General features: G+C 52.8%; 1 protein-coding gene across 1 annotated transcript in view; it reads right to left on the minus strand.

Moving 5' to 3' along the window:
- Window positions 1-5,086: 5,086 nt before the first annotated feature.
- LOC132510683 (protoheme IX farnesyltransferase, mitochondrial) overlaps window positions 5,087-24,366 on the minus strand; it is a 113,845-nt gene continuing 94,565 nt past the window's right edge. The window contains exons 6-7 of the mRNA XM_060132873.1: window positions 19,235-19,467; window positions 5,087-6,925 (exon numbers count right to left, since the gene is read on the minus strand). Coding sequence (XP_059988856.1) covers window positions 6,522-6,925; window positions 19,235-19,467 — 637 coding nt within the window. The 3' untranslated portion in view covers window positions 5,087-6,521. The remainder of the gene's footprint in view (window positions 6,926-19,234; window positions 19,468-24,366) is intronic.

Genomic DNA, 24,366 nt, shown 5'->3' on the forward strand with positions numbered 1-24,366 from the left:
TCTTTTCCTTTAGGTTTGAACAAGCAGCTGGCTGCAGTCACCCAGTGGCCCACCGAGGAGGCAACCAGTTACCGGGGGCTTTTGTTTTCTTCTCAAGATATCCCAGGCAGGAAGACAGGGGGGGTTGTGTTTTTCACTTCTGCACCCCAGCACCTCACTCGAGGTAAGTAGTAAACAAGTATTTGTGAATAAAGGAATAAATAATTGTTTAAGGGGTGTCTGCTTCTTAAGGGGAGAGAGCCTGCCAAGAGTGGTGACAACAGCAAGTGGAGAGAGATTCTGCCGCCTGGATCGAGCCGTGCCTGATCTCAGCTGGCTGAAATGCGCTAGCCTTTCTCCAGCCAGTGACGTTACAGATGGCTTTCTGGAGCTGATGGGTGACGATGCTTTGCCCCCAGAGTTGGTTTCTTATTTTGAAACACATTGCATTGGAGGGGAAAGAGGCCGAGGACCTCGAAGGTGCAGAGCTAGACCCCCGTTTCCTGTAGGACGTCGGAACGTCGGTCAGAGGACACGTGACACTGTGTCTAGGGCTCCAAGTGAGGAGAAGCTTTCATGGCGCGAGACAGTTCGGGTGCAAGCTGGGACCCCACCGTCTGGAAACAGATACCTCTCTTAATGAAGGAAGAGATTTCAGCAAAACATAAAAAGCATGATGCCAAACGAGGAGGTGAACCACCAAGAAAAAAAAAAAAAAAGTTAATACTATGAATGAAGGACTTGGAAGACAAGCTCTGAGGTCCAACCCACAAAATAAAAGAAGTTATTTGCACAGTACTGCCATGAATCTATACACCTTTTAAGTTTTTTTAATCTTTTAAAATTTTATTTTATTTAGTTTTTAAATTTTTGGCCATGCTGCACAGCTTGCGTGATCTTAGTTCCCCCACCAGGGATTGAACACAGGCCCCTCGGCAGTGAGAGCCCGGAGTCCCAACCACTGGCGCCAGAGAGTTCCCTACACACCTTTAAAATGTATTCAGATATTTTGATTTTGCAATAGTCTTTCTAATTTTGTTATTCGTTTCTCATGTACCATCATGTCCTTTTTAACGTCCCTCTTTTATTTTTTGTTATTTTATCTTTTCAGCAGAGTTGCCTCCCGGCCAATTAGTTTTGTGGCCAAAGTACCTAGAAGCGGAGGACTTTGGGGAAGAAGCTGGAATGCGCCTTCCACTCCCTCTCTGAGAACTCTCCAGAGAGTAAGCTCCTGGGGGTCGCGGCCGAAGCTGGGTTTGTCCCTTTGTCCCACACCAGGCCCGGCTCACGGCACGTGGACGGTCACTTGCTCAGCGGATGACAGAGGGGCAGGTGCCTCTCCCCTCACTGACGCTTTGTTTGGTTTGTGTCAGTCTGTTTGTTGAGGGTGGGAAGGGTGGAGGGCGGTGTTTGTGTTAGCCCAGCTAATGCTCCCAGGATTGTTCGTCTTGTCACCTGGCCCCTCTTTAGGTGTTTGGGGTAGGGTTACTCAGCAAAGCACCCTGCTCTGTCTCCTCCAAAGTTTCCTCTGCTCCCCTCCCCTCCCCCTCCTGCCCATCCCCAGCTCTGTTCTGGGCTTTGCTTTAGAGAGAGGAGCTGTCGGGTAGGAGCTGTCTGCTGAGGACACACTGGCTTTTACCAAGACCCTGGCACTCCATCTTCACCCCCGGCCTGGCCGACCTGCCGTCTCGCACTTGGGATTCTCCCCCTCTTGGCTTCCACTTCCTAGGCAGCCCCCCAGCTTATGCGCCAGGTCGGGGTCCCATTCCTTTAAGCTAACCTGGATGCACGGGCTGGCTCTCACCCGCCGGAGGTGGGTGACGATTAAGGAAGAAGATGGAGCTAGACACTAGATTCTCTGCTAATGCATTTGAAAAAGCAAAAAGAGAGAGCAAGAAAAATCGTGGCCAAGAAGCCGACTTGACTAAGAACTCCTTGCTGCTTCGTCGTTGAGCCAAGACAGCCCTGAAGCCACAGGAAAGAGCGAAAATGTACCACACTTCGGAAAACAAAGACCGAGTAACATCAGGAAGGAACGATAGTCATCATCTTGGCTCGACCCTGGCTGTTTCCTTCACAAGACAGGTCGAGAGCTGCGTCTGCCCTGGATTCAGTCACATGGGGCGTGTGCCCTACTCACCCCCCCACCCCGTGCTGGTCCCAGTGGAGCCGAGACAAGTGTCGCTCCGGCCCCAGCACCTGCCCTACAGCCACCCACTCATTCCTTTGCTCACTGACGGAGCACCCGCCTCATGGTCACTCCCAAGTCCCTTCTATTCTGCGTGCCCGTGGATCCAGCAATGAGCAGCAGACGCTTCTGCCTTACTGGGCTTAGGCTCTGATGGTGGGGCAGGGAGATGGTGCATGGACAGGTAACACCTGCAGGCTGCACACTGACAGGTGCCCTGGGAGACACAGCAGGAACGGTGGGGGGGATGGTCTGAAGTCAGAGAAGGGAGATTCCAGAAACAAGAGAAGCTGCGGGTGCTGGTCTGGAAGCGGGGGTGGGGGTGGGGCTCTGGTCGGTGCAGCCCCGGACTGTCCTGCGGGTGGGGTGGGAACGGGGACTGTCCCAGCAGTGGGATAAGGACGGTTTACAAGCCATTTTCTCTCACAAAACCGCCTGTTATAAACAGCTTTCCGAATCAGTTCCTTCTTGATCCCAGGCTAAGAGACCCTGTCCTTCTGACCACAGGGGCCTCTCGTAGCCCAGATGGGGTTATTCACTCAAAAAGCACTTACTGAGGGACTTCCCTGGTGGCGCAGTGGTTAAGCATCTGCCTGCCAATGCAGGAGACACGGGTTCGAGCCCTGGTCCGGGAAGATCCCACATGCCACAGAGCAACTAAGCCCGCGAGCCACAACTACTGAGCCCACGTGCCACAACTACTGAAGCCCGCACACCTAGAGCCCGTGCTCCGCAACAAGAGAAGCCACCGCAATGAGAAGCCCATGCACCGCAACGAAGAGTAGCCCCCTCTCGCCCCAACTATAGAAAGCCTGCATGCAGCAGTGAAGACCCAATGCAGCCAAAAATAAAAAAAATAATAATAATTTTTAAAAAGCACTTACTGAGCACCTACTCTGGGCCAAGCATTGCTCTAGACACTGGGGAAAAAGTGCCGTGCAGCAGCAGTCAAGTCGATTGTTGGACCCTGTTTGTTTTCCACTTGCTTTTTATTTAGTTGCCTGTCAGTTGACACCATTGATCCTACAAGACGGATGGAGAAAACGTGCCCCGGACACGAAGAGCTTTGTGGACGATCGCTAGCTGGCCGATGATTCCAGAGAAAAAGCAAGGCAACATCCCAACCCAGTTCGTCTTTAAGTCAAAATCTCTTGGGCTGTGAGTATGTCATTAGAAAGGTCAAGAGAGCATTTCCCGAAAACCTTTCTCCCCTGAGTCCCTCCTGCCGTCAGTTACAAGTGTCCTGCAGTAACAGGAGTGTGCTGGGGAGGGGGGGTGGGTGGAGGTCAGAGGACGGAGACCCTGACTCCAACTGAACTCAGAGAAGTGAGTCTCCCATCACACCTGCGTCAGCAAGCAGAAAAACCTTTGCTCTGGTCCCAGCACTGCCATGGGGCAGAGAAGTGCTGAGTCCTAGCTATTTTCTTAACAAGGCAAAAGGAGTGAGGGTGGACTGAGAAAAAATACACGGTCAGAGGGAAATTCAACTCCGTACATCCGCAGAGCAAAGCAGTTTCCGACAGCCTTGTTTTTTCCCTCTAGCATCAGGGCACGGGGCACTCAAAGTGTATTTAAAGTTTTTTTTTTTTTTTTAACATCTTTATTGGGGTATAATTGCTTTACAATGGTGTGTTAGTTTCTGCTTTATAACAAAGTGAATCAGTCATACATGAAGTGCAACAAAGGTGTTTTGATTGGGCAAGACAGACCCTATTTTTATGTCTGAAAACACAAACCAATCCTGGGAAGAGGCAACGAACAGCATCCCCCTCACTGTCGGCCTACAGAGACAGACCCTTTGGTGAAATTTGGTTTTATCCTCAACGGATACAGTGGTTTTACTAAAAGGAAGTTGGTACAATTTTCCCAGAGTCAGAAGGAATAGCGTGTTAAGAATCATGTTTCTTAAAAAGCTAAATAAGGAAACTGGACATGACCCCTTTCCTTGTCATTAGTTTGCCATATTATGAAATAAAGTCCAAGTGCAATCCCGTTTCAAAGCACAGGCGTCTGCTCCTACCCGTGTGGCCCCCCTCCTGAGTCAGGGCCCCCAGCTTGAGTCCTGTCCTTGCAGCCACTGGCCTGACAGGCTGAGTGAAACTCTGCAGATCAGGTCCAGACAGTGCGTCCCAGGCTGGGCTCCTGACATGGCCAGGGAATCACCAGGATGAGCAAACTCAGACCCTCCTGTCTTTAACCTTGGGTCCCTGGGAGGTCCTCTGCACATGCTCGTGCCTCCCCAGTGGGGTGACAGGATTTCCCAGAGACCTGCCGAGGGATGCTTGAAACACACGGGCTTCACTGTGAGGGAAATGCTACTGGTCATTGGCCAGGGTCAGAACACCCAGCTGTGGAGGTGAAGCCCCGGGACGTCAGGAGCCCAGGTGACCGAGCAGCTGTCTGGGCTCTAGGGCTGAGGGGGTCATGGGAGCGTGAATTCCACGTTCCCGCAGGGATGAAGGGACAGGGGTCTGGGGAGGTGGTGGTCTGAGCACAGGCTAGCCCCGGGGAGGTGTGAGAAGCAGCACGGTGGTGGGGTGGGGGTGGGGGTGGCAGTGAGGGGTTCCTGTGGAAGGTTCTCATCCTGGGGTCTGAGCACCAAGGAGCTGAGACGTCATTGGTGGTGCAGACTGCACACTGGGCACACGGGGAACGACAAGTCAGGAGGTCAGAGAGGCCCCAAGGACCATTTCTAGGGTGATGGTTCTGAAGGGAGGGGAAGGGAGAGACTAGGTGATCCAGAGCAGAGGGTGGGTGTCAGGCGGATTCTCTCGGGAGCGCAGCATGCTTGCTTCCACCCCCTCAATGAGAAACATCTCCGGGTGGGACATTCTGCTCTCCTCCCAGCTCATGAAAGTGAGGCAAGTGTTATTGGTTCCACCAGGAACCGGAGATGGAGTGGAATGACGCCACACACACTATGGTTCAAGGTGCTGGTTTATTGCAGCAGGAAGAGAACCGACTCGCTTTACAAATCCGAGGGCTGTGGATGTCCCCACCAGACACACTCATGCCAGTTCCCACAGGGCCACCTGGATGCAGCCAGGAGGTGATGTTTCAGTTAAGCAGAGACAGAACTCAGATGCTACCCGCAATCGCTTTGGAAGGTTTTGAGAGAACAGGCATATTGCAGGCACTGCTTAAGTGTTGCCTAAATTCCCAGATGGATTCCTTCCGGGGCACTGAGTGACTAAAGTATCCTGTTCAGCTTCAAGACCTTCGGGCAAATGGACAGACAGCGGACAAGCAGGTGGGTGTGGGGGCTGAGGAGGCTGCTGGTGACGGAAGCCACCCCTGTCTGCGGGGACCCATGCGCCTCCCAGGACCATTAGGCATCCCCATCCGGAGTCCGGCTCCTGCTTCCGGCTCTCCAAGCCACTGGACGTGTGGAGGCTAATTTCTGAATTTAGAAGATAGCAGGATGGAAATGTGTTCCTCACTAAAGGGACAAGAATGTGAGCTATGTGGGCCGGCGGGCCCCTTTCTGATTTCCCTTCTCACTCAGCCTTGAGCCGAGCTGATGACCGCAGCAGTGACTAACGAGGACGAGATGGATCAGAGCCGGAGGGATTTCTAGTTTTAAGTCTAGCATGACCCTTCCAGAAAGAAACGCTCTGACACCTCTGATATTTTAAAGTGAACTTTAAAGATGCCTTTGATTCCTTGGAGTTTCTGAAATGCTGATACGTGATAGGGTGGGCGGTGGGTGGTCCAGTCTGAGATTCCCCAGACAACCGTTTGGAATTCCTCCCGCAGAGGCTGGGCAGCAGCATGTCCTTGGCGTTCTGTTATCGTCTGAGGGAAAATGAGGCTGAGGATGTGTGTGGGACAGAGGAAGGTGGACCCGGGGGCCCTGGCTCATTCACAGGAAGGGGGGCTGCGACTGGCAGCCTGCATTTCTTCTGACAGCCGGCGAGGGACCAGAGGCCACGGAACCACGGAACCAGAGTGCGAGTGTGCACCTCGTCCGGCCACCCCGGTCGGCAGCTGGGGAGTGTGTGTGGAGGGGCTAAGAAAGGAAGGTGCGCTTGCACTTCTACCCGAGGGAGAGGACAAAGTGGGTGGGGTTAGAGGAAGAGCTCTGTAAAGACCCTCAAAGAGAAATGCGCTGCTCACGTAAAACTGCGGAGCCAACCCAATTCTTATTTGGGGAGCATTTTGGATATCACCGCGGAAAGAGTTGTCGAGTGATCACCGAGCACCAAATTAGTTTACAATCTTGTTCTCAACACAGCGACTTCTCTCCTGGTGCTTTGGAATTACCAAAATATCCTTGCCTAACAGCAAAGGGGGAAAAAAAAACCCTGTGCGTCTCCCTGGATGATTTTTGCTCCTCCCCACACGCCGGTCGCCGTCAACTCTGCGGCCCGCCCGCGTCGCCCTGCGCAGCCGGCCTCTTGCAGGTCAGCATCAGCAGCAGGAAAAGGGGCAGATGCCAGAGGCTGCAGAAGAACAGCTTCCGGGAGCTCTTCCGGTCTGCGTCCCTGTAGAACCGAAAGCTGAGGTAGGAAATGTACAGGTTGATGGGGAGGGCGATGACGGGGAAGGTCCACGTGGTGACGTCCAGGGCGGGGGCCGCGGCGGACATGGCGACCAAGGCCAGGCAGTGGCGCAGGGCGACGCGCCGGCACAGGTCCGGGTGGGTGACCGACATCATGCAGTATCCGCCCCGGGAGTAGTCTTCGCGGAGGCTCCAGCTCAGCGCGTTGAAATGAGGAAACTGCCAGGAGTAGAGGATTCCTCCCAAAAGACACGCTCCTGCACAGAGGTTTGGGGAAGCAAGACACGCCGTCATCAGAGATCTGCAGAGGCACCCTTTCCGACAGCTGCCGGCCCTGGCGGCGCGCTCCCACCCCGCAAGCCAGACTCCCTCGGGTCCTCGCGCGTCTGCGCGTCCCTCTCTGCTCAGAGATGGAGGTGGGCGGGGGCGGGAGGCTTCCCACAAGGCTGAGCACCTGTGGCACCTGACCGCCCCCCGCCCCCTGCGGTGCCAACACCGCGACAACAAAGGGGGTCACGTTCAGGGGCGGCCCAGTCCCAGAGGGCCTTCTGGGTCGGGCTTTTAGCTCTGTTTCCAGCAGCCGGCTCGCGAGTGAGGGGCTTGGGCAGCGAGGTGGAAGGCCGCTCCGGGCAGGTGGCAGCTCCCCGCTCAGCACCGACAGAACCGCAGTCCTTATGGGCGGCACCGGGGACGCGGGGGCAGCAGGCGGGGCGCACGGCCCGCACCGCAGGGAGGGCGGGGGACTCCCCAGCGCAACCTGAATACGCAGAGCGGCACAGGGGCAGAGGCTCTGCTGCTTCTCAGAACAGGTGAACACCTGAGCACCCTTTCTCCGGAACTGGATCTTCCCCCCAACACGGTGGGGTGAAGGCTGCCAGTTACTGAGTGCCTCCTTCTAACAAAGACTTCTACAGTCACCTCACTTAATCTGACTGCAGGACTTGAGGCAGGTTTTATAATCCTCATTAAGCGAACGAATCAGATGATGCTAAGTTCTCCAACAAGAGGTGAAGGAGGAACTCAGCGGGAGCCCGTCTGATTGCAGCCCCGGCTCCCCCGCGGCACTGGGCCGGGTCTCCGGAAGGGGCTGCAGCCATTCCTGAGCGGACGGTTCATCCCTCCTCTCCTCACACAGGGCGTGTTCCCCGAGCGCCCACTGAGAGGCGAGCGCGGCCTAGGCACCACGGAAGCAGCGTGAGCGCCAAGCCACGTGGGCCGAGTTCCCCCAGAGCCGCGCATCCAGAGGCCCGCGGCGGCTGTGCAGAAGCATGTGCACGGGGGACGCAGGGCACCGGTGCGCAGCGCACGGAGGCGCAGCGCATGGAGCGGAGCAGACGTCTAAAGGAGGACGTCTGCGCCCAGAGAGGAGTGACCAGGCCAGTGCGGTAATCAAGGCCCCCGGGCAGGAGAAGGGCAGTCACAGCATGACAAGAAGACTAGGGCGTGTGTTAGGATCCACAGAGCTGTACGTCAGAACAACAAGGTCGATTTTACTGTATGATAATTTAAAAAGTAAATTAAAATAAAGAAGGCAGGCATGTGTCTGGAGTGCAGAGAGCAGCGGGGCCAGGTTCCAGGATCAGCCAGAGGGACGGGCAGGGCCACCCGCCCCCGCTCTGCAGGCGGCGCCAAGGACTGTTCCATCCTAGAAGCAGCAGAAAGCCATGGAGGGGACTTAACGCGTGAGAGTGCACATGTGCGTGTGGCGAGAGGGGCTGAGGAAAGGGGCCCTGGTGAAAGGACACACTGGAGGGGCCCAGGCAGCTCTGGACGGATCACTCGGGAGAGGAGAGGAGAGGAGAGATGAGGGGAGTGAGGATCGGGGCGGTGATGACGCAGCAGGAGAGATGGGCCTGAGAGGGACCAAGGAGGCAAAGGTGACAGGACGTGAGTGCAGAGAAGGGAGGGAGGTGTCGGGAGCGATTCCTGGGCCCAGGGGTGCCCAGAGATCTCGCGCCCTAGAGGACACACCCGGAAGCCGTGCAGGGCAGCTCCTAAGGGTAACTCTGGTGTGTTCGGTCTGACACGCCCTTGGGATATCCACACGGCAAGTCGTGAGGAGGGTCTGGGCTGTGATGCGTCCCCCACGGGGTGAGCCAACTATCCTGTCACTACCTGTTTCCTTTCCCCTCCGGGATGTGAACTCCGTGAGGGTTTGTTCCTCTTTTTTTCATCTCCAGAGAGAAGTGCTGCATACCATGGGGCAAAGGGTCCTCCAGCCCAGCCCCGGAGCCCATGTGCACAGAGAACTGCTCCACAAAAGCCATTCCCAAGACCCCCGTTTCCAGCACTGACGTGTAAACCTTAGGACCTTCTACTGCCCCTGCTTCCTTCCTCCTCAGAGGGTCCCGGACGCGCTGACTCACTCGGGGTTCCCAGTGTCTCAGACCCCCACCTGCCTCTGGGGCCCCTGATCCGAGAACTGGGAGGTTGAGGACCCACTGGAACCCACCCTGGGAAGCACTGTGCTGCAGGGGGCTTGAGCATGTGCACCCACTGTCCTATCTTAGATGGTGATGCAGATCTGCTGAGCCCCTCGTCTGTGGGAATGTGCAGAAAAACAGGGCGGGGTCTGGGGCGGCGATTGCTAACACAGGACCCTCAGCAGGAGAGAACACAGATCACTGAGAGTCCTCCAGAGAGTAAGTGTGGGCTCCAAGTCCTGCCGCGCACCTGCCGGAGAGGCTCAGAGGAAGGAAGCTGCTCTTCACTTTGGATCTTTATTTGTGAGTCAACCGACTCCTCGTCAGCCTTCCAATCCAGGGGGAAAATAACAAAGACTTGCCCTTGGGGTCCCTGTTTTGGTAGGGTGGCTGTCAAATCCCCTGCAGACCATTTTAACCCTGTCTATAACGAGCACATATATACATCTTCATTCATGTAGACACATTCCAATTTGAACAGCAAAAGCAGCAGCTACTGGGACTCCCCTGGTGTCCAGTGGTTAAGACTCTGCGCTTCCACTGCAGGGGACGCAGGGTCGATCCCTGGCTGGGGACCTAAGATCCCGCATGCCGTGGGGCCAGAGAAAAAAAAAAAGAAGCAGCTACTATTTGTTGAATCTGGTGGCAAACAGAGGACGGTGTCAGCCACCCACCAGGTACGACCCTGGAGGCCAGAGAGGCAGCGGCCAAAGCGACAGAGCCCTGCACGGGGTCCAGCGGGAGGCGCACACGACGCAGGCGACACTGACGGCTGCTACTCAGAGAATCAAAAGAGGGCGGCAGGATGGGCGACCTGGGAGTGACTGCTCAGGGAAGGCGTCCCCAAAGGTGGTGTGTGAGCCACGTCTCAACTGCACTGATCCTGGGAAGAGTCACTCGTTGTGTCTCTGGGAGACGTGCAGGCTGTGGGGAGGCATGGGGAGTGAGGAGACAGCCAGCAAGGGCAGGGCCGGGTCTCAGGGTACCTGCACACCCGATGGGGAGGGGCATCTCCCCCAGAGCAGCGGAGAGCAGGGAGGGGGGACAGGCGGCAGAGACCACCGAGGGGACAGGTGGTTGGGGGGCACTGGAGTGGCACACACTGATGCCTTTTCCTCCGGGGGGGACCCGCACGGTTCATGGTGGAGACGTGAAGGTTCTCTCTGTGGCCGTATTAGGTTTGCCCAGCAGACATCCATCCCCACGAAGGCCTGGAGGCTTGTAGGCAGGCCCGCGGAGGGGAGTCACGTCCATGCTCTCCTGTTCCCGGCACCTTTCTACGGGCACAGCTGCTCTCACCTCATAGATGAGAGATTAAGTAACTTGCCCAAGGCTATTCAGCACCCCGGCACCGTGTACCAGCACCTTCTCCTAGAAAGTTGTTGCCGAACAGTAACAAGGGACTGCCAGGTGGTCGTCAGAAGGCCAGTGGAGCAGAGCAGAGGAGGGCTTGCTGGAAGGAGAAATCCCATGTATTAAGATAAGAGTGCTGGTGCCTTAAAAAACAAACAACCAAGGTTGTTCAATTACAAACACACAGGTAATATTTTTCTTGACAGTGAGCACCCTTGGGGAATTAGCCAAGACAGAAGGGAAGGGGGCAGCACCCAGGTACAAGTGAAGTGGAAAACAGACCGACAGAAGGAGACTTCTTCGTATTCCGATGGCAAAATAGAGCCATCTCTGGATGTCAGAGGGGCCAGCACAGAGGAGGCAGTGTGACTGCTTCTCGGGGCACCAGGCCACTCGGAGGCTTTGAACGCAGCCCTAGCCCAGGGGAGCCGACAAGACCAAGCTGTGTCCCCAGAAGAATGGCATCAGGGCTCACGTAGAGACGGGGGAGGGGATGGGTAGGTCAGGGCTCAGGAGCTGTTTTGCTCTTGCAATGGCTGAGAAAGAGCCAATTCAGCCAGGAAACCAGGCTCGAAACGGTTAAGACATCAGGCTCCCACGTGGAATCTTGTCTTTCTCAAAAGCCCTCTTTTTTCCCGTGCCAATTGGAGTATTCTGTTTTGCTCAATACACGTTTTTAGTTACGCTTCTCCTTCAAATAACATAATTTTAAAAAAATCACTTTCGTAAGAGTGGCATGCTGCTTTCTCTGGGAGAGGAAATTGGGTGGGGGTTTGGGTCATGTCACAGATGAAAGAGCTTTAGAAATCACAGCTTAGCCTTCAAGGAGTGTAATCAGAAAACCCCACCCCACACAGCTCTCCTCGATGGGCTGCAAGGCCTCGGCTCCGTAAAAGATGTAAAACAAATGACTGTCTCCATCAAGATAAGGCGAGCTAGAACAGGAAGGCTGGAATTAGTCCAGGGGCCTTGGGGGAACCCACCTTCCTCTTGGGGGGAACATAAAGCCCTCGGTTTCCTGACTCAAAGGCTTCACCTCAGCCTCACCCCCACGAAGCAGTCTGTTTTCACTGGGCCCATGGTCTGTGACAACAAATATTTACTGTTTGCCCACTACAGGGCAGGCACGGTCTACTCTCAAGGCCTCTGCTGGAGTCTGGCCAGGGACAGAGACAACACACAAGGGGTCACAGCCCAGGAATGTCACCTTCGGTGCAGGGCTTCAGGGGAGCACACAGGAGCAAGACCTCAGTCGGCCCTGGAGAGGTCAGGGAAGGCTTCCTGGAAGAAGTGATATGTAAACTGAGATTCAATGATGGTCTCTGAGGTTCAATCCATTCACACAAGCCGTGCGTTTCCTCCTTCTCTGCAATGTGTTTTCTCATTTTCCTACCGGTCTGCAGAATCTTCATACATACTTGATTTAATCGTATCCAGAAGAAATGTCTGCTTCCTTTCTTTTAATCAAATATCTGTTGGTCTATGAATACACAGGATACGGAAACTTGTGAGGTAGTTGGCGTATCTGTGCGAACGGACTCTCCAGAGGACAGCAACTTCCTGAGATCATGATGCCATGATCCCAGCTTGGAGGCAACTCCAGAGAAGGGCCAGGTGTCAGCGGCCTTACTTCCTTCCCTCCACACACAGAAAACAGAGGTGAGCTCGTCGACTGTGCTGTGTGTGGCCAGCTGAGGGGAACCCTTATCTTCTGGCACCCTCTCCGATTAGGGGGACTCCTTAGGTGAGGCAAGGCCAGCCAGTGTCTTCCCAGTGACTCTCGGAAAATACTCTCGGAACATCTCCCAAGCATCTCTACGCCACACCGGCAGGTGGAGACCCTCACCCTTGTCCCCTCTGCTCAGGTCCGTAGCGTACTTCCATCATTTTGTTGGCAAACAAAGCCAAGGCAATCCCAGCCAATGGCTTCCCAACAGGGTGGAGACAAAAATCTCCAAGTTGGAGCTCTGACTCTGTATGGGCTCTTCCAAAACACACTCCTCTGGAATGGAGCTCAGTGGTTTCAGCTTGCTTTCTCTGCTGCCTGGCGGGCTTACGTTCAACCCTTCCCACCCCGACCCCAACCATTCACTGCCCTTCGCTGCCGACGCAGGTCCAGCAAAGCCTGGGCTGGGCTCGGGCAGTCCTCCCTCCGCGGACAGTGGGCTCCCTCTCTCCACGTGGCCCTCAGCAGCTTTGGGGTGTCGTGCTCATGTAAACTGGGGCTGGCTGGGGGAGCACAGCCAAGTCCAAAGCTTCATGGTCAGCAGTTTCAAAGCCCTTCTTTTGAGGGTGAACACAGAGGCGCCTGTGGGACAGGTCAGCCTCCCCCATGTGATGAAATTCCATGGTGCCGTAGAGAAAGGGAAGAGGACGGGGGCCAGTTCATCAACTGCATGGCGACAAAGGGGAGATGAAAAGTCCCCTGGAAATAGGAAATAGAGTCGGCAATGGCCGCCTGCCCTTGAAGAATGCTCTGGCAGTGACTGGGGAATGATGAAGAGGCACGGCGAGGAGAAGGGATGCTCTCCCTGCCTCCCTCCACGGTCCACTCCGCACGGTCCCAGCCCCGCTGTCCACGCCCCACCGTCCATGCGGAGCCGCCCGAGATTTCATTTGAAGCACAGTCGGGGGAAGAGGCAGCACAAAGCCCTGACTCTGAGCAAGGTGACCCCTCCCCTCCTATTCCCCCCGCTCCCCTGGGGGCTCCGAGCCTCTGTGGGTGCTCTAGGAAACTCACCTGCTCCCCACTCGCCAGCTCACACTTGAAGGTCTGTCCGTTTATCACCCGAGCATGAATCTGTTTGTTGAACAGAACTGACTAAATGTGCACTGCGGGCCAGGCCTCACCTACTGTGGTCCAGCTCCTGTGATCCTGCCCAGCTACGCGACCCGGGGGTGACAAGGCTGGGCCTTTTTGTGCCAAACGGTCGCCAATTACACCGCCGACCTCCGGCTCGCTGCGTGTTTCTCATATGCTCCTTCTGACTTTTGTTTCTTCGTCTTTGAAGACAAGAGGGCTCTAAATATCGTTTGGTTTGCTAATATTCCTGTAATGTCTCTTGGTCACTCTGTCTTTAGAAATGTCATTTATCTTAATCAATCTCAAGCTCTAAGACTAGTTATGGAAAAATCGCACACAAAAGGAATTTACTCGTTTTCGAGTTCGATCTCAAAGTGAGGCAGTGTTTTAAAGGAAATCTTCAAAAGGGCTTGGGTTCAACAGTGCCTGGTACTCGTTAGCCCTCAATAAATATTTGTGGAATGAATGAGTGAGTAAATTCTATTCTACCTTCCCATCCCAGAATAAAGGAGGTAAATAAAGTGAAACGGTATTTAACATTTTGTCGTTTACCAGCTGAGGCTAAAAAAACTCATTCTCTTTTTGTTACTAGAACCATCCATCTGTCAAATGTCACTTCCTGATAAGAGTCCGTCTCTGAGTCCTCATTTGTAACTGAATGTTGGCTGACATAATTAATGTTGACCACACAACAACAACTGAATTACAAATCAAAGGCCATTTACAAATCTCTTCAAGGCAGTCACCAGAAGCATGCCCTAAGACCGGGGATTTATTCAAATATAGGAAAGACCCAAGACCGGGGATTTATTCAAATATAGGAAAATAACAAAACAGAATCTGAGCCTTTTTAAGAAATGGGGGTGATGGGAAGAGAGGTGGCTTTGGCATGGGAGAGGGGAAGGGACTTTAACCCGAAGCCTTCGGGATAAACTAGACCGTCTCTGGAGGTGAACGCTGTTGAGAGGCTACCATGTGCGGCTCCAGGCCGGGCCAAGCAGGAGCATCTGCTGTCGGGCACTTATCCGCGGTGTGCCCCCCACCCCCACGCCCTCCCCCGGGCGTGCAGGTCACTTGTCTCCTTGCTGGCCACTGCCTGCAGAATCAAACCAAGCACTTCCGTTCCTAAGGCAGCGAGCTGGCTGCACCATGGGCCAGCCCTCTTATTGGGCCTGCCTGAGTTTTAGTGGCTAAGCATTTTTAATGTTTTCTGCTAACAGCAGTTAAGCTCCCCCGTCCCCCCCCCAAAAAAAAGCAAAGTAATTAGGCAGGTGGGAGGAAAGGTCTAAGCCTGGGTCTCAGAGGAGAATGGACACAGGAGAAAATTCCACTGCACTGATCACCTCTATTGACACAAAAAGCGCTTTTAGGGCTGGGCCCTGGCTGGGGCTGGCACCCGCTGAAACAAAAATTCCACTGGGAGACAAGAGCTAGCTGTTCACAGTTCTTTGTGCAGCTACAAAGCAGCAAACACCAAGAACACCTAATGTTTGTTTAGCTTTTACAATTTCCATCCGCTAGTCTGTTTGTCTTCACCTCACCCCTCCCCCTGCCCACCAATCCGGCCTCACTCGCCCACCCACACTGAGCTGGATTCTGAAGGGTCACATCAAGCACAGGCTTTGGACCCACACCACTGGGGCATCTAGAACAGCGAGAAATTCTTTTCCACTAGTGGTAAAAACAAACAAACAAAACCAACAACAACAATAATGTTGTGGGGAAAAGAAATCAGAACCCCATGGCTGTCTTATGTTTCACGTCTTTACTGGAGGCGGGAAGGCAGCACCATCTCTTCCGTGCTTGGTGCCCTGGAGGTCTTGATTGGCCCCGTGGCCACTACAAAAACCACAGAAAGATCTAGATGCTAAGAAGGGTGCTTCCGAACACTGCATTTCTTCACTCTGTCGGCCGTCTGGGAAGCACACAGTTTTCTGTAGCTACAAATCTGGTATCTTTCCTCCCATCCAGAGTCAGTTCCTTCGAGGCAGGACCCTGAAGGTGAGGCTTCAGGATCCCCATCACACACGGCCCCGAGCTGCTGCCCCCCAATCGTAACCAATGTCCACCAAGCCCCAGGAAAGGGCTTCAGCCCAAGTCCACCTGGTCAGGGGGACGGCGACTGAAATGAAGGCCGGGGCTGGTATGCGGCGTCCTGAGGCGGAGGCACGGATCTCGGTCTGTGTAGACTTGTATGCCTACCAACCCCTGTGCACACACTTTCCGTTTCTTGGAAAGCCCTTTCCCTCCTCAACTAAACGGGCCGCGACTTAACTCAGAAGTCACTCGGCTCCGAAGTCTCCCTGGACCGATTTGGGGGCCAATTTAAGAGAGCCCGGAGCCCCCGCTAAAGCTCTCTGCTCAGGGAAATACTTGATCAACGGCCTGCCTCTCCCTGAAGACTCTGAGACATGAGACACAAGTGAGAACCGGGACTGGGTTTAAGTGACCCTGTATCTCTCAGGGCCCCGCATGCAGTGGCGGCTGGGGGGACGGTTCGGGAAGGCGCGAGCCGAGTGGGCCTCTGTCACCTCTGTCACCCACCTCCCCCTCCCTCCCCAGCAGCAAGCTCGACAGAGTTTTCCAAACACTTCTCTCCTCATGACTGCTCCACAGTGACCAGTTTTTGGAGGTTTAAAGACAAGATGGTTTGGAGATACCACAGAAGAAAGGAAACATTGCTGGCTGTTTTTTCTCAGAAGGGCTCCTTCAAACAAACACGTCCCCAAAGATAAGAACCCAGAAGAGATACAACCACCTCGGTAAATAGTACAGATGACACTGTTAGCGCATCTCTGATAATACCATCTGCCAAGCCCTTGGCCCAAATCCCTCGGTATTTCCAGGGCATTCTAACAGTAAGAGCGCTCGCTGGTTCTGCCTTTTCAGATTGGCGGTTCTCAAACGTAGTCCCTGGACCAGGGGTATCAGCATCACGTGGGAACTTGTTAGAAATGCAGACTCTCAGGCACCTCCCCAGACCCACTGAGTCAGAAACTTTGGGGGAAGGGCCCAGGATCCTGAGTTTTAACAAGCCCTCCATCCAGGTGATTGATATGCACTAAAGTTTGAGCACCATCGTGTTGGACTTTGGCTAGCGGCTGCCACAGTACAAAGTGCAGTTCTAGAAGATGATAAAACTATATAAAATCATAGCTGACTTAGTCCCTAAAATCCAGGAATAAAAATCTTTCAACTACATTCTCTCAGATTCTGCCTTATTTCTTTGAGTCATTTCCTTCTGTACTCATAGGTGATGCTCAATATATACCTGGCAATTGACCTTGGAATACCTTAGAGTTTTTTCATCTTTAAAACGGAAGCTACTTATTCACTGTTTCATTCATCCATTATTTCATTTACTCAATTCATTCAAAGATCTACTGCTTAGCTCAAGTTGGCTCTACCTATCAAATTAATGTCTTGAAACTTTTGAAGCAATTGCAAGCATTATTTAAAGTAGCATTCCTCTTTCTGTATAAACCTCACAAGGCTTTGGGTGTGTGATTTGATCTGTGGTAATTAAGGATTCTGGGGGCAGTAAACCATGTTGTCATTGTGCGCCCCACAATGCACCTTCAAGATTTATACAAAAGGGGTATAATAGAAATCAATCACAACAACTGCAAAAGGACCTTCTTCTTGTGGCTTTACAAACCTTTCAGGCTGCTCTGCTTTACACCAGGGTCAGTTCAGGTAGATGAAGGGTCTCGTTTCTCAAGACAAACGTGCAATTTTCAGGCCGCTACCTATAAAAGGTACAGCCTGGCCCTGAGCTGTTCCTCATTAATGAGTTTGTATACAAACAATTAACTTTGGATTGCAGAAATACTATACCTCAAATTAAAAAAAAAAATTAAATATGCCCATTAGCATTTTAGCCAGATCCGGACTGTGGCTGAACAAATAAGGGCTCCACCTGGATGTCCGTCCTAAGTGGGAGGACCTGAAAAGCTTCTCTCTCTGGCCTCCAGGGAGGCAGCTCGAACACATGCTGAAGCCCAAGCTCTTCGCAGGAAACTGCCAGGGGCCTCCAGCCTTCAGCAAGAACCTGGGTCCGAGGACCCTGCATGACAAAGGTGACTGAGTTCTCCACGGCCCTGGACTGGACAGCCCTCACATACCTCCAAGCGATACCTGTCCCTGGGGCTGTCACACTTGGCCCTGACCCTGGCCCTGGCTGGGATTCCCTGGACAGAAAAGGTAGTTTCTGGTGCCTTGTTCCTTGTGACAGGTTTGAGGAAACTGAACAGGGCTGTGTCCATCCGGCAGGCAGGTGGCTTGGAGCAGGCATCCGAGGGCTTAGGCAGGAGGACGTGGATGGGAACAGAGCACACAGTGCGGGGCGGGCGGGGAGGCAGAGCCTGGGAGCGACCTGCTTGCTTTCCAGTGTCTGGGCGATGACTGGAAAGGCCTGGAGGGCACAGCAGGGGGAGGCTAGCTGGGTCAAGGGTGGGGATCCAGGCTGAACTGAACAGCAGGAATCTGACCAGGAGGTTTGGCAGTGCCCAGGTGGGCTCTTTAAATTTACAACTGAAAACCGGGGGTGGAGGGTGGGGGCGGGAGCTCATTCGTCATCTGGTCCAGGGATGCCAGAGCCCTGCTTTCCCTCCCACTTCCCTCACCCAAGACACAGATCGCTGATGGACCCAGTGCCTTCCCTCTAAGCCGGGAGGCATCTCCCTGTCCCAAAACAACAGCCAGGGAACAATCGGGAACTGCTCAGACTCTGCCAATGAATCAAATCTCACGACCTTCCTTCATCTGTACTAATTAACACCAGCTTTACGATTGAGGGAGATTCAATAACAAGTCAGCAAATCCTCACAACAGCTCCATGAGAAGGGTCTTTCCAGTCCCAGGTGGGAGGCGAGGAGACACCGCGTAAGGAGGTCAAGTTTGGTTCTGAAGGGCAGCCAGCTAAGGGCGGGCGCGCCCCAAACCCAAGCCCCCTCCCCCAGGGCCAAGCCCTTCACCGATGGGCTGACGCCGTCTCCCGCTCGCAGGAGACTGGCTTCAGGCTCATCACAGAACAAACAGGCACATACGTTTCAGAATATTACATTCGCAGATTCATGAAACGCCAACATTTACAGGATATTAAAGCCACTGTAAGAGACAATCCTGGTAAAGGTGCGATCACCTCTGTAAGCTTCCAAATGGGAACGTGAGAGCTTTTACGAAAACGTTTCAGAAACGTGGCTTCTAGGGCAACGGTTTATGGCCAACAGCCTTTTGATCGCTCATGTGAAAAATATGTACTTACATATATTGCAGGAAACCTCACCACTTCCTTCCTAAGCGTCGGTGAAAAACAATAATTACTTGACTAATTAGACTGTGAAACTTCCCTTACAGATGGTAAAAAGGAGCTATTTTCACCCCACAAATTTACTTGTGATATCCCAGCCAAAAAACTGGAGGAATGTTTCAATGGTTTTATTGTAGACAGCATGAAAAATGTAAGCAAATCATATAAAAATAAATTAGAAACTAATGAAAATAGTCTGTCCTCTCCTAAGAGGGGAAAATAGTCTGGTTCTGGGGGAGCGAAGAGCTGGTGCAGGAGGCCTGCTGACGAGGCAGCATCCGCTGTGCCCGGGCCGGCCCTGATACCCACTCCAGGATCGGGACCGACCCCACATAGCACCAGGCCTGCCTTGGCTCCTGACTTTCAGGTGCTTTCTTCTCATTCTACCTGTTGCCCTTTGTTTTCTCTCAGCCCTTCCCTACTGGTGAGAGCATCTGTTCACCCAGACGCCAGGCTGACACGGTCTCCCTGCAGCTCTACACTCGATACTTCCAACGGCCACAACCGCACACGTGCCAAAGGATTGGTACTGAATAGAACGGCATCTACCACCAAGTACCGCAGCTCAGGGAAGGAAGTGGCCTCTGACCAGCGGTGTTAGCGCATGGAAGAGCCCCTGAGCTCGCGGGGCCAGCACCCAGGCCCCGGGTCTGTGGAGAGACGCTGAGACACTCACCAGCATCCAGGCTGCCCGTGGCCGCGGTCCAGCCCATGAGGGGAGGGATGGCCCCCACGACGGCTCCCACCCACGTGTTGGCGATGCTGATCCTCTTGAGCGGGGTGTAGCAGCAGGTGTACAGGAAAATGTTGAAGAGCCCCAGAGCTCCCGTGAGTGGGTTTACGCCCCAGGTCAGAAGGGCAACTCCCGGAACTGCACAGCAAGTGGCAAAGGACACAGCTAGCAACGGGCTGGAAGAGAGAGAGCAGGGGACACAGAGCCATCACTTTCAGCTCCAGGCAATCACGACGTGGGGCACAGGTACAGGGAAGCGAGCTGGGGGGCGGTGCTGGCCTGGCTTCTGCCCTGAACCAGGACATCCTCTGGATGACATTTACAACGAGAAGGGACTGGCTTGCAGGAGCTCGGGCTGCTCCTCCTGGCTTTGCCAGCTGGGACTAACAAAGTGAAGAGAGTGGAGGCCGCCGAGGCCCGGATTCAACAGGAGGCCCTGCCCCACCTCCCAGGCCGCAGGATGTCCCGGCCTCCCTGTCCTTATCTGAGCAGCAGTGACCGCCCCCTCCTCCCAGGGCTGACGCGAGGGCTGCCCAACAAGGCACCTGCTTTGCACACGGTTCTGTTGCACAGCTGGTGGGAAGTTAAGTGATCGTGACAGATGAACCCTTCGGAACCCAGGATTTAGGATTTGGGCAAAAACCAGTATCTTACTTCTGGAAGCAGTTCTGTCCATTTACTTATTCTTTATTTAAAAACATCACCCAGTTAGTACTAATGCGTAAGGACAGTGTGTCTGAGTACCACTATGTGTAATAAATTACAGGCTCAGCACAGCACCAGCTCTGGGCCAGCAATGAGACACCAGGGGCCGCCCGCGGTGATCACGCTGCCCGGCCGAACCGTGGTTTATGGACACACAGTCTTCAAAAGAGGCGGCACAACGCCCTATATGTAAATTGTCAGATAAAAGTCTACAGCGCTAAAGATGACCGCAAGCCTGGTTCTCAACAGAGCCTACTTTATACAGTGGACTTCCTGGGGCCTCTTGTGAAAGGCTTTTCGAAAGTGTGGATAAACTGCATCTACTAGTCCCTGCCCATCTGCATGTTTCTTTCCTCCCCTGAAGAAACCTAAGGAGGGCGCTTGAGCCTGTCTCCTCCTTGGAGAAGCCACGGCTCACTCGCAGGCCCCAGCAGGTGCCCATGGGGACACAGGAGTCATGGGTGCAGCTCCGAGGGGGCTCTGGTTTTAGGGAGGCCGGCTCGCGTCCCTACAGGCACGCGTGTGGGTGCGGCCATGTCCCTGACACTGCCTGCCTGTCCCTTAAGGAAAAGACAAGATGCGGGGGGGGGGGGCGAGGAGCCCCCAACCCCTCAACAGACATCCTTCCCTCTTACTATGAGTGATGGATACCTTCATCTTGACTTCTTCCTCCCATTTTCTCTCTCATTTTTAAAGGTAAACGCTCCAGTTTTGCTCTTGTGTAATCCCCTCCCTGTCTGTCTTTCACCTTCTCCCTCCACTGAGCCACATCCTCACGTCAACGGCCTTGTTCACATTTCTCCAAGGTCTGACCATCCCCTCCAAACCCAACTAGCCTTGACTTCCCCATCCCTCCCTCTGCTATCGGCCCCAACTCTCTCCCTCACACCTACTGAAGCAGATTTCTCTCTGCTGTGACCTGGATAAACACCATGTGATACACACCATGTGACCTGGACCACCTAACTTCCCTGTAGAGCAGACACACTGTTTTCCAGGGGCACGGGGAGGAAGACGCCTGGGGTCACCTCTCACATTGGTCCAGAAAGTGGAACTGAAACGGCTGAGAAGCAGTGCAAAAATTGTAACTGCTGTTCTTCTTTCAATCAGGTACTTTATAGCTTATAAGAACAGATTTTTTTTTCCCTATGGGACTCTGAAAAGCTAGTTTTATTTGGGTGGAAGAAAAATGTGGCTCATAAACATTTTTATTTTTCCTGAATTGGACCTTGTGGGAAGAAAAAAAGGCTGTTCACTCCTTCTCCAAGGACTGTGGAAGCCAGTTGGATTCAAAGGTATTAGTGTTGTAAAAAGCCCTTTTACAAAAGTGCACGTGAACTTAATTTATTGAGATAGGCGATTTTACGTGGAAGTTTAGTTTCTGACCCTTGTCGGAATCACAGAAAATCATGAGACTCAAGTTTGGTGTTTAAATCCGTGCTCAGGGGCACGAATGAAAATTGGGTAGGTTGACAAACCATGTAAACAAAAATGAGGATGTCCACCCTGGTAGGGATAAGCACTCTCAGCGCCCAGACACGCAGGGAACCCATTTCCTTCCTGGTCCAAGGAGCCTGGGGTCGGCTCATGTTGTGGGTAAAAGTGCCCCAATGACTAATTCTGTTAAGTTTATACTCCTGTGCTTTATTTTTCATAAACATATATGTTTATCAACAGAGGAATGGATAAAGATGTGGTACTTATATACAATGGAATGTTACTCAGCCATAAAAAAGAACAAAATAATGCCCTTTGCAGCAACATGGATGGAACTAGAGATTGTCATACTGAGTGAAGTTAAGTCTGACAGAGAAAGACAAATATCATATGATACCACTTATATGTGGAATGTATAGTCACAGATGTAGAAAACAAACATAGTTACCAGAGGATAAGGGGGGGAGGGGTAAATCAGGAGACTGGGATTGACATATACACACTACTATATATAAAATAGATAACTAATAAGAACCTACTGTATAGCACAGGGACCTCTACTCAATACTCTGTAATGGCCTATATGGGAAAAGAACCTAAAAAAAGAGTGGATAGTTGTATATGAATAACTGATTCACTTTGCTGTATACCTGAAACTAACACAACATTGTAAATCAACTATACTCTGATAAAAATTTTTAAAAAATAAAATTAAGGGGCTTCCCTGGTGGCGCAGTGGTTGAGAGTCCACCTGTCGATGCAGGGGACACCGGTTCGTGCCCCGGTCCGGGAGGATCCCACATGCCGTGGAGCGGCTGGGCCCGTGGGCCATGGCCGCTGAGCCTGCGCATCCGGAGCCTGTGCTCCGCAGTGGGAGAGGCCACAACAGTGAGAGGCCTGTGTACTGAAAAATAAATAAATAAAATAAAATAAAATAAAATTTTAAAAAAATTTAAAAAGTACTTACTCTCCCCCCTACGTTTGAGGAAAGGAGGGAGAGAGGGCGGAAAAAAACCCATAAAAGTAACATGTTCATTTCCAAAAATTTGGAAGGACAGAAAATCACACAAAATATTCTAAATTAGCTTTTCAAAGAAACATTGGTTTATAGCTTTCTAGACTTTTTTTTTTTTTTTTTTTTTGCGGTACGCGGGCCTCTCACTGTTGTGACCTCTCCCGTTGCGGAGCACAGGCTCCGGACACGCAGGCTCAGCGGCCATGGCCCACGGGCCCAGCCGCTCCGCGGCATGTGGGATCTTCCCGGACCGGGGCACGAACCCATGTCCCCTGCATCGGCAGGCGAACTCTCAACCACTGTGCCACCAGGGAAGCCCTCTAGCCTTTTTCCAATGATACATCTACTTTAAAAATAACTGAGAACGGGGACTTCCCTGGTGGTGCAGTGGTTAAGAATCTGCCTGCCAATGCAGGGGACACGGGTTCGAGTCCTGGTCCAGGAAGATGCCACTTGCCACAGAGCAACTAAGCCCGTGCGCCACAACTACTGAGCCTGTGCTCTAGAGCCCGCGTGCCACAACTACTGAAGCCTGCACGCCACAACTACTGAAGCCTGAGTGCCTAGAGCTCGTGCTCCGCAACAAGAGAAGCCACCGCAATGAGAAGCCCACGCACCTCAATGAAGAGCAGCCCCTGCTCGCCACAACTAGATAAAGCCCACGTGCAGCAACAAAGACCCAATACAGCCAAAAATGAAGAAAGAAAGAATTACTTTGCTTGGCTCTTTAAAACAAACAAACTGAGAACACAATGAATTGTGGTTTTGTTGCTTATTCTATTTTCAATATATCTTAATAATTTCCCTATGCAGTTAAGAATTATTTCACACCATTATCATTAATAGTTACATAGTGGTCTATTCCGTGGATATACCGCAATTAATTCAATCAATATGTCTTTTTGGACACAGCATTTTTCCAGTTTTTAATTAGAAATAATGTTGGGATGAATACCTCATAGACAGGTCGTTGTTCACAGCTCTGACTATAATACATTCTGAGGATAAGTTCCCAGATCACTGAGTCAGATGACATGAACATTTTTAGGGGTTTTGACTTGTACCCCAGCCTGTACTCGAGAGTTTATACTAGTTTACACTCCAACCAGCAGTATATGAGAAAGCCTATTCCCAGAACCTGTATCAACACTGGGCACGGCGGCATTGAAAACAAAACAAAAATGAACAAAGTCAGACAAGTTTACTGAGATAGATAGTATTATCCCCATTTTACAGATGAGAAACTGAGACTCGGAACCAGGACCTGTACTCGCGTTTCCTTGCGGGCTCATTCAGGTAACCCGGGGTTCACCCTCTAACTGGTACGTGGAGGGCACTGGTCTAATACCATTTACTGACGCTCTCACTTCTGGGGGCTGCAGGGGGCTGGGAGGTTGGGGTCTTCAGCTGGGAGCAGCCTCCTGTGTGCTCACAGCTCCTTCAGTTCACCCCACTGCCCACGTGGCCTAACTTCCTATGCATTCCCTGATGTGGAAATGACTGGGAAGCACTCCATTTCTTTGAAACAAAGGACAGACCTGGGATGTAACACGGTGAGCAAGACAGACATGGTCCTCATGCTGGGGGTGCTTATTCCACAGTGGGCGACAGTGAAACAGGTGGAACAGTCAAGTGAGGGGCGAGCCTTCCGGGAGCAGGAACCCAGTGTGGGCGGAGGTGTGGAGCAGACACGGGAAGTTCGGGGGATGTTGAAGCCAAACCCAACCCAAACGGATGGGAGGCAGGCAAAGGGCGGGGCAGCGTGCTTTGGGGGCCAGAGAGCACAGGTAGGGAGGGCCGTGGGGAGGTCTCTGGGCAGATGCAGAGTCCACGAAGTTCCCTCTGGGAACTTGTTAGGAACCCAGGTGATCTGGAGACCCGCCGCTACACTATCACCAACGTGACTACCTGGCCTGCG

The sequence above is a fragment of the Lagenorhynchus albirostris genome, chromosome 20 (assembly GCF_949774975.1).
Source record: "Lagenorhynchus albirostris chromosome 20, mLagAlb1.1, whole genome shotgun sequence".
NCBI classification, from domain to species: domain Eukaryota; kingdom Metazoa; phylum Chordata; class Mammalia; order Artiodactyla; family Delphinidae; genus Lagenorhynchus; species Lagenorhynchus albirostris.